Here is an 11,078-nt window from a genome sequence, read left to right as displayed (position 1 = left end):
TGTAGAGTTTTTCAAGATGTGATACAATTTATCGTAGAAGGAACTGAATAAACGAGGTGTGTTATTTGGTTAAAATTAGGTCAACATTTGTAAGAACATAACTGAGTTGATGTCCATCAACTCGTAAATAGCTTAGTTTACACCTGTGAGCTCGCACTGATTACCGGAAGTGAGGTGTGTGACGTCACAAGTGTGACATGCAAAATATTTTTTAGTCTTAAATGAAGAGCGAACAAGCATTAGTTCATGTAAAATTTTAAAATCAAACGCCTTTAACGCATGCATGCAGTACGTTAATTTTATTTTCTGATTACTAGGCCTAATTTCATCTCTGGCAAAAACAATATAGTTCCGGACTACATGTATAAATATTGAAATTAAATGGTTTGATTACCCCCCTCCCCCATCAAACACCCCCTTTGGGGGGGGGGGGATGCGCAAGAGTTTTTAGCTCACCTGAGCTGAAAGCTCAAGTGAGCTTTTCTGATCACATTTTGTCCGGCGTCCGTCTGTCTGTCCGTCTGTCTGTCCGTCTGTCCGTCCGTCCGTCTGTCTGTCTGTAAACTTTTCACATTTTCGACTTCTTCTCAAGAACCGCTGGGCCAATTTCAACCAAACTTGCCACAAAGCATCCTTGGGTGAAGGGGATTCAAGTTTATTCAAATGAAGGGCCATGCCCTCATTCAAGGGGAGATAATTGGGAATTAATAAAAATTTGGTGGCATGTTTTAAAAATCTTCTTCTCAAGAACCACTGTGCCAGGAAAGATGAAACTAATGGGGAATCATCCTCAGGTAGTGTAGATTCAAGTTTGTTCAAATCATGACCCCCGGGGGTAGGGCGGGGCCAAAATGGCCGACCAAAGTTTTACATAGAAATATATAGGAAAATTTTTTAAAAAATCTTCTTCTCAAGAATAACCAAGCCATAATTCATCATATTTATATGGAAGCATCCTCAGGTAGTGTAGATTCAAGTTTGTTCAAATCATGACCCCCTGGGCTAGGGTGGGGCCAAAATGGCCGACCAAAGTTTTACATAGAAATATATAGGAAAATTCTTTAAAAATCTTCTTCTCAAGAATGACCAAGCCATAATTCATCATATTTATATGGAAGCATCTTCAGGTAGTGTAGATTCAAGTTTGTTCAAATCATGACCCCCGGGGGTAGGGCGGGGCCAAAATGGCCGACCAAAGTTTTACATAGAAATATATAGGAAAATTTTTTAAAAAATCTTCTTCTCAAGAATAACCAAGCCATAATTCATCATATTTATATGGAAGCATCCTCAGGTAGTGTAGATTCAAGTTTGTTCAAATCATGACCCCCTGGGCTAGGGTGGGGCCAAAATGGCCGACCAAAGTTTTACATAGAAATATATAGGAAAATTCTTTAAAAATCTTCTTCTCAAGAATGACCAAGCCATAATTCATCATATTTATATGGAAGCATCTTCAGGTAGTGTAGATTCAAGTTTGTTCAAATCATGACCCCCGGGTGTAGGGCGGGGCCAAAATGGCCGACCAAAGTTTTACATAGAAATATATAGGAAAATTCTTTAAAAATCTTCTTCTCAAGAATGACCAAGCAATAATTCATCATATTTATATGGAAGCATCCTCAGGTAGTGTAGATTCAAGTTTGTTCAAATCATGACCCCTGGGGGTAGGGCGGGGCCAAAATGGCTGACCAAAGTTTTACATAGAAATATGTAGGAAAATTCTTTAAAAATCTTCTTCTCAAGAATGACCAAGCCATAATTCATCATATTTATATGGAAGCATCCTCAGGTAGTGTAGATTCAATTTTGTTCAAATCATGACCCCCGGGGGTAGGGCGGGGCCAAAATGGCTGACCAAAGTTTTACATAGAAATATATAGGAAAATTCTTTAAAAATCTTCTTCTCAAGAATGACCAAGCAATAATTCATCATATTTATATGGAAGCATCCTCAGGTAGTGTAGATTCAAGTTTGTTCAAATCATGACCCCTGGGGGTAGGGCGGGGCCAAAATGGCTGACCAAAGTTTTACATAGAAATATGTAGGAAAATTCTTTAAAAATCTTCTTCTCAAGAATGACCAAGCCATAATTCATCATATTTATATGGAAGCATCCTCGGGTAGTGTAGATTCAAGTTTGTTCAAATCATGAACCCCTGGGGGTAGGGCGGGGCCAAAATGGCTGACCAAAGTTTTACATAGAAATATATAGGAAAATTCTTTAAAAATCTTCTTCTCAAGAATGACCAAGCCATAATTCATCATATTTATATGGAAGCATCCTCAGGTAGTGTAGATTCAAGTTTGTTCAAATCATGACCCCTGGGGGTAGGATGGGGCCAAATTGGCCGACCAAAAGTTTTACATAGAAATGTATTGGAAAATTCTTTAAAAATCTTCCCAAGAATAGCAAACCATGATTGGTCTTGGGACTATTTTTGGATTTAAGGTTTTCAAGTATAAACCAATTCTGCTTTTTCCTAGCCACAGTGCTCAGGTGAGCGATGTGGCCCATGGGCCTCTTGTTTTTATCACTACGGAAATGGAAGCCTTTCAATAATTAATTCCGATTTATTTCTTTATTGTCTCTAATTTTTTAAAAATTAATTATTTTATTTTTCGTTTCGAGTTTGCTTCTCCATTTTTGTTTTTACACATTTAATTTACTAAAAAAATTCTTTTTTTTAGTTCGACCATAACTTTGAAAGCGCTGTTACAAGCAGCACCCCCCCCCTCTTTTCTAAATAAACGTCGCTCATATATTTGATCAATTACATTGTAATAAAGTGCCGGATCATTGTTTTGAAGGTCACATCATCAGTAAAGTGCAGGGTGCATGTAGATTTTTTTTCAAACCTCATTAGTTCCGTATACTTTCTCAATCATAGATGGCATTTGTAGAAGATCATGATAACTTGATATTTGGAAGCTGTGCACCCCGTTTCTTATGCCCTGTTCACACGACGAGTTTAATTCGCAGTAAATTAATGTAAACTAAAGTAAAGTAAACTAATGCAAATCAAAATTAATGCGAATTAAATTGCGTTCACACGACAGCTAATGCGAAGTAAACTAATGCGAATTAAAAATTTTCTTCTACAGTCAGGCGTCAGTAAGTCTATTATAACGTCATTTGTAAATCACGTCATGTATGCAGAGTCATCCTTTGATACATCATGTAGTGGCTACAGGTATTCATTGATTTTAGTGATTAACATACTTTCCCTCAATTTTTGAACCAAATATAGCACAAATACCTATATATAACCACCAACACTTGTCCTGTGACTTAATTCTGGCCTTACGCATGCGTCAAAATTTAATTCGAATTAGCTTCGCTTAGCGTTCACACGGAGCTAATGCGAAGTAATTTAATGCGCAGTAAATTAATTTGAATTAAACTAATTCGCATTAAATCCTCCGTGTGAACGCTAAGCGAGGCTAATTCGAAGTAACTTTACGTTTAATTGGAATTAAACTCTCCGTGTGAACAGGGCATTAGTGTTGACGTAGACCTAGAGTGTATCTCAATTTACACTGCGATTGTAATTTAATCACTGCTTACATGTATATTAGTTACGCTTGTGAACTCTTAATAATATTGCCTGTTGACTTCCTTTTTTATCTCTGTAAAATAACCTTTAAAAAGCCATTTCCCACAAATGAAGTTCATTTCTATACCTGTCTGTTTACGGCATATGATTATTTTTTTTTTCAACCAGGAATGAAAGAAATTTCGACATTTTTATTTTAAAGATTTACCCACCCTGTCATAACTATAAGAATGAAAAATTAAATAGGATTAAAAAAAAATTAACTACATTTTTTCTTCATAAAATCATCATTAATTTGTGACTTTATTAATTCATTCTATTGGGGGGGGGGGGGGGTATGGCGTACACAGCTTGTATGGCTCGTATACTTGTGTTTGAATGGAGTGTACATAGCGGAGTAAGCCCAAGATTGCCGACTGTACACATTATGCATAATGATCTGTCTATCACAAATAATTCAAACTTTTGCTTACAGTCACAAGCCACTCTGTTCATTGTATTGTAACCTTGACCTGTTATAGAGAGAGGTATCTATATAGGCTTAGTCTGTTGCTCAATCTACTCAGTTTACACTGAATAAATATTGTTCAAATTATGTTTGGATTTTCAGGAGTGAGACCCATTTCACACCATCTTTACTTAAATTGTCTTATTCTCCTTGACATAGAATATGAATTTAATTAATTATTTGATTTACATGTATGTAACTGTGTATCAACTTCTATATTACCGTAATGTTTAGATTGGACATCTGTAAGGTACCGGTAGAATGTCATCCGGGACCCTTGACTTGTTCAATATTGATTGTGTTGCATCAAGCCTAGATCTCTCGTATACATGTATACGTAACCTGTTTTTTTAGAGCTTAACAAATTTAATTCCTAATTTATTTTGATATGTGTATAAAAACATTTTTTTTCTTTTTACAGAATTGTAAAACATACAATTTTTTTTTATCTTTTAAAATTTATACCACTGCAAGCACCGAAGTGACGCGACTTTGTTCTAATTTAATTTTAAAAAAGTCATGCATCCATTTTTACTGGAGGGGCTGGGGTCATTTGTTTAAAAAAAACATGGCAAATCCTAAAAAAAAGACAATGAAAAAAAAATATTTATTACACTTATTAAACCACAACAAATGAAAAAATGAACGCAAAATTAAAATCAGTAGGGACTAACATTATTCATGTTGTCAGCTGTTTAAATAGGCCTTTATAGTTAAAGTTTCGGGGGGGGGGTGTTAAATAGGTAATGTGTCGAATTGTGTTTTTATTCAATATCTTTTTTAAAATAATGATTTAAAATGCTACTTGAGAATATTTTCTATCGTTTTACTCACATACCAATCAATAGTATAAACGTAAATATTATGCAAACGATTTGCTTCCTCGGGTTCCACATCGTTTGTGGTCGATTCTGTTAGATCTAGCGTAGGGCTCAAAACGAAAGGGTTCTACTCCCAAATTTTTTATATTATTGCACAGCAATGAATCCTCATCAAAACTTGACGATCCACAAGAAATTTCTAGCGATTCTTTTTCTAATGGACTATCAGAATTATCCGAAACAGCGTTTTCTGTCATTTATTCACCTCTCACTTGAGGGAAGCGAGACACACTTGTGACGTCATTGAACTTGATTGCATTTGAACCGGAAGTGACATTCAATCTCTCACCAGAGGGCGTTTTACGCGTCCGCGCCAACACCCGTGTGTAAGCGGAGCGCGCCCTCTGGTGAGAGATTGAAGTGACATTGTCAAGGATTATTGCAATCTCCCATGCAGAGTTGTCGTTCGTTCCTCTCTCATGTATGAGCCGATGGTAGAGAGTGGGATTATTGATCACTTTCACAGGTGCAAATGCAGACGTTCAACATTGATTATCTTTGAAACGGCGGTACCGATTTTAGTCGGGTTTTCGCAAAAATGTTTTATAAAGCAGGTTTAGTGAATTACGTTAATAGGTAAAAGTACCGTGGCCTATCTTTAAAGCATTGAATAATAAATGCTACATGAACTAATTAAATTGTTTTTAAAAGATATGAAGTAGGGTAATAGAGTAAAATAAAATTCCATCTATTTCATGGTATGAAGTAAAAAAGAGAGAGATGGATGGGGGGGGGGGGTATGATACAAATATTTTAAGAGTAGAAAAGAATTGAAACATTTTTCTATCTTTCTTGTGAATATGACATTCAAAATGATTCATTTCATGTGTAGGACAATAAATGTCAAAATGGATAGTGAAAAATACTGAGTAACTGATGTCTTCGAGTACGCAGGTCTATAACAGCACTTTATAGAAAACTTTACACATATTTTTATTTATTTAATTTAGGGGTGGGGTGTGCTAATTATGCGCCCGAATCGATAGATCCCGGGCGTATATTGTTTTTGTCCTGTCTGTTTGGCTGTTTATCTGTTTGTCTTTCTGTCTGTTGTCAACTTTAACCTTCGCCATAACTTTTGAACAATAAGAGATAGAGACTTCATATTTAGTATGCATACTCCACTAATAGAGTCCTTTCAAATGACATCAAGGTCAATGACCTTGTGACCTTGACTGTGACCTATATGCTTAAAATAGTTTTTTTCCACTGTTTGTCATAACCTTTGAACCATAGGAGATAGGGACTTCATATTTGGTGTGCATACTCCACCGACGGTAAGGTCAATGATCTTGTGACCTTGACTGTGACCTTTATGCTAAAAATAGCTCTTTACACTTTTTGCCATAACTTTTGAACCATAGGGGATAGGGACTTCATATTTAGTATGCATACTCCACCGATTAAGTTCTTTCAAATGACACCATGGTCAATGACCTTGTGACCTTGACTGTGACCTATATGCTAAAAATAGCTTTTTCAACTGTTTGTCATAACTTTTGAACCATAGGAGATAGGGACTTTATATTTGGTGTGCATACTCCACCGATAAAGTCCTTTCAAACGACGGCAAGGTCAATGATCTTGTGTCCTTGACTGTGACCTATATGCTAAAAATAGCTCTTTACACTTTTTGCCATAACTTTTGAACCATAGGAGATAGGGACTTCATATTTAGTATGCATACTCCACCGATTAAGTTCTTTCAAATGACACCATGGTCAATGACTTTTTGACCTTGACTGTGATCAATATGCTAAAAATAGATTTTTTTAAACTTTGTTGCCGCCGGGCGCATAGTGTTTTACAAACACATCTTGTTTTTCACAATGTAAATTACCGTTTTATCTCTAATTTTAATAGGCATAGGAGTTTCTACCACATATCTTTTTAAAAGTAAATTCTTGAAGTACAACCCAAGACGACTTAATACAGTGACGTAGCATTGTTTTTGAAAGTGGGGGAAGGGGGGGGTCAGCTGGAGAAAAAAAAATAACTCAGGTTATCTGAAGAAAGTGGACAAGTCAAAAAACATTGAGCATTTTCAATTAGTAAAAGTTATGTTTAGGAAAAGGGGGAGGATGTTACTACGCGCTTGTAATGTCTGCTCTGAAAATCGTATGTCTTTTCCTGATACATATCATTTATATAGTACAGTTAAAGACAGTGAATATCAGCCATTTTTATATGCCATAGTTTAACAATTAATACAATGAAATGATAAAAATATTTCAATAATAGGCGCAACTCTCTCTCTCTCTCTCTCTCTCTCTCTCTCTCTCTCTCTCTCTCTCTCTCTCTCTCTCTCTCTCTCTCATTGTAAACTACTGAAGTATTGACATGACTTCGAAATGTAGGGATAAATCTAGTTAATAGGTCAACAAAATCTAAACAAGCTTGAAATTCAAACATACTTAATTTTTTCCAGTTCCAAGAATATTTGTTCTTTTTTAACTCGATTGAAAATAAGTGTCAACAAAATAAAGATAGAGGATGGCAGATTATGTTACCCAAGAGATGAAAGATATTGTATCAACTGCTGTTGAAGATAAACATAATTTTTTATTTGTTTGTGCCCTCTTTATAAACAACTAATCATCTAGAGGGGGTGGGGTCAGAACACCCTCCCCCGGACTTTGCTTATACTAAAGCAAGAAAAAGGTACCTTGGAACCCCCCTCGGAAAATGCAGACCCCCGCCCCCTGGTAACTGTGAATTTATGTTAAATTGGTATGACAAGTCAGAGGTTTGAAACACTAGACACCCCCCCTCCCCGTCCTACGTAATAGTACTTTTTTTTTGGCTTGTCAAGAAATTCCTGGGTTGGATTTTATTTTTATTTTTTTGGACTGGGGTGAAAATTGTACACTTTTCAAAAATACATGTATATCTTATGAAATTCATAATTCAGCAGATCCATGTTAAATATACAAGAAACGTTTGTAACTTCATACGTGTTGCAATTAATTTTAAAATATAAGAAAATCCATATGACTATATTATTATATTCCTTTACTTGCGCCACTGTGGTTTTTGTCAAACTAAATAAATAAAAAAAATTAACCTAAAAGCATGAAGAATGTTCCTATCTAAGAACGGAAAAAGTAAAACTTTCTAAATATAACAGAGGGGGTTCAGAAGGGTAGCTTCCAAAAGATCATTATCATAAAGAAGAAAGCACCGAATATAATACTGTGTCTACATCATAACGAAATGCAAAATCTACCGCACGGAATGCTAACTGGACCGGACATAATATTTAACGATCAGCATCATCATAATAGCAGAAATACTACACATAATGATGAATGTACTGTATATAATGTGAGAAGTACATGTACATAATATATTGTGTTTACTGCATTTAATGTTAGAACTACCGCATATAATGTTAGAAACTACCACATATAATGATAGAACTACCGCATATATAATGTTAAAAGCACTTCATATAATGATAGATGTACATAATATAATGACATATCTACATCATATAATGAGAGAAGTACTGCATGTAATGGAGGTTGTACACGATATAAAGAAAAAACAACTTCATATAATTAAAATAGTACCGCATATAATGAAGGAAACACTGTATATAATGTTTAATCCTCATATAAGACAGTCCCGGCGTTCCATACAAATTCTTCAGTCATAGTTATTCTAAACAAAGGATGGCTAAATCTATTTCATCTTTGGGAAGTTTCTTGTCAACATCAACAAAATTGCCACATTTTGTTGAAAAACCGCCGCCAAAGTATGTGTGCCCTGTGTGTAATTTCGTATTACGGAATGCAATGCAGCTACAATGTGGACATCAGATATGTGAGTCATGCATTGATCCATTGCTTGGAGAAAACCAAAAAGCCACATGCCCTGTCAACACTGATGAAGAATGTGAGGAACCGTTTACCAAAAATGAGGTTAATAAATTTTCTGTATCACTGATGAAGAAAATTTCTCTAAAAAATTATCATTTTGAATGGATTTCATTTGTCATTTATGGGTACATTCATATATAAATGTCTCATCTAAAATGGTTCGTGATAATCACAATAATAACTTTTGTTCTTCTTGAGCTTGAAAATCTGATAAATTGCAAATTTTTATTGCAATGATATTTTTATATAATATCTCCCTAAAAATAGTCTTTATTTTAAGAAAGCATCTATTGATTCAGAGGTCAAAGGTAGAGTCAGAAATTCATATGTAGTATTAAGCGGTTTTCAGTCTCTGATGAAAAGTTCTCTCAAGGGTTTTAGAACCATTTCCAGCTTACTTTGGACTTTCAGTAAGGCATGGCATTCTCGGCATTACCGCCTGTCAAATGACGAATAGATTCTCTTTGGTTAAGAAATAATAACATCAGGAACTTTCACTGTTGTTGACAACGATGAGACGTCTTAAGCTCCACCTCTTTGCAGGACGAAACAATGTAATTGGTTATTCGATACACTAATTGGCATTTACTCGAATTTCTATCCCATGTATATTTCAACAGTTAAGAAAAGCTGTGCAAATTTCATAAGCTAATTATGTAATGTCGAGAATGCCACGCCTTACTGAAAGTCCAAACTAAGCTGGAAATGGTCCTACAATAAAACAAAGGTGATGGATCTTTCTAACCTATCAAAATATTGCTTTTTGAATTTGAGGTCAAAAAGTTTAAAGGCCAAGATCAACCCTTCCTTTACTTTGTCCATCTGCATTATTTCAAGGTCTTTTGTCCCTTCCTTTGTCCTTATTCATGCAGATAACATAAAAATTACTGAATTAACTTTCTGTCAGACCTAGCAAGCTTTTCATTTTATCAACAAAACTGGTTTATATTTCAGGTGTACAAAGATATCTGTATTAGACGAGAGATCATGTTGCTACAGGTGTATTGCTCATACATCGGCGAGGGTTGCCAAGAGAAACTACAGTGGAGGAATCTTCAGGTGAAGACATGGATTTTGAAACAAAATACACTTCTAATAACACCTAAGCTAAAATATTGAATTTTCTCTTACCCGTTTTGAAAAAAAAAACAGAACAGTTATGAGCTTTGGATTCCTTTATTTCAGTGCTTTGATTTTTATTTAATTACATTGGAGCAGAATTACACCAAGAATTTAGGCATCAGTTCAACAAATTTTGTTGTAATATTAAAAATGCTTGTTATCATACTCCGCCCCCTTCAATATATTGCGATATATTGATTCTCTACGCAATATGTAGTACTTCTCAGGACACGGCACATGTATTTGTAGAAGGACTGATGAAAGTAATCTGTTTATATCTAAAGAAGTATTTCACAATCAATATATTCTAATTCAGTAATTTCCTGAAAAGTGAAATTTAAATAGAATTTGTACAATGGTAGCCAAAGGTTACAGAGATTTGTAATTTCAAATTTCGTAAATATGTTTTTTTATAGAAACACACTGAAATTTGCGAGTTTAAGCCAGTAAAGTGTGACGACTGTCATAAAAAGATGCCTCAGAATAAACTGTTGGCTCATAAAGAATCGGACTGCAGCTATCTTATTATCGTGTGTGAACACTGCTCACATAATGTACCCTTTTGTCAGATGCAGGTAAATGCTTTGTAAAGCTTTAACATGTTTAAAACTTTCATAATTCAACATTATATAAATGGTGCCTGTTTTGGAGGGTAACAGTTGAAATTGACACCCCAAGGAAAACCATTGTCAACCGACGCGTTAGCGGAGGTTGACAATGGTTTTCCTTGAGGTGTCAATTTCAACTATTACCCTCCAAAACAGGCACCATTTCTTTTATTATACTGAATGTAGGATGTCAGCAAAAAAAAAATCGTCGATCGTCTTTACGTTCACGTTTAGAAAGCTTTCAAACTCCCCGCTACTTCGAAAAAGATTTACTGACCTCTTTATTGTTTGTTTAATACCCTAAAAGTCTTTTAGCATCTAAATTTTCGTTATTTCTGCACTTGCAAGCATGTTTCATAAGGACCCGGACCACAATTAGCTTACATATAGACTTATATAGTAAAAACATGTGTTTTATTTTCTTTGTAACTTTTTTAAAAACCTTCATTTCCAAAATATCTTTGACCACATGATAGAGCAATATGTTAGATAAATATTCACATCCAGAAATAGGGGTGTT

At 35.0% G+C, this 11,078-nt stretch overlaps 1 protein-coding gene across 1 annotated transcript; it reads left to right on the top strand.

Moving 5' to 3' along the window:
- Nucleotides 1-8,612: 8,612 nt before the first annotated feature.
- On the top strand, nucleotides 8,613-10,525 carry LOC134238755 (TNF receptor-associated factor 3-like; the record flags this gene model as incomplete). The annotated part of the gene is made up of 3 exons (XM_062720881.1): nucleotides 8,613-8,870; nucleotides 9,783-9,887; nucleotides 10,367-10,525. Coding segments are annotated over exons 1-3 (513 nt in total), but the record flags the coding sequence as incomplete, so codon positions are not given.
- Between the last annotated feature and the right edge of the window lie 553 nt (nucleotides 10,526-11,078).

The sequence above is a fragment of the Saccostrea cucullata genome, unplaced genomic scaffold (assembly GCF_032062105.1).
Source record: "Saccostrea cucullata isolate Sc308-1 unplaced genomic scaffold, CSIRO_AGI_Scuc_v1 ctg4231, whole genome shotgun sequence".
Taxonomy (NCBI): Eukaryota; Metazoa; Mollusca; class Bivalvia; order Ostreida; family Ostreidae; genus Saccostrea; species Saccostrea cuccullata.
This window is presented reverse-complemented; position numbering and strand designations above follow the sequence as displayed.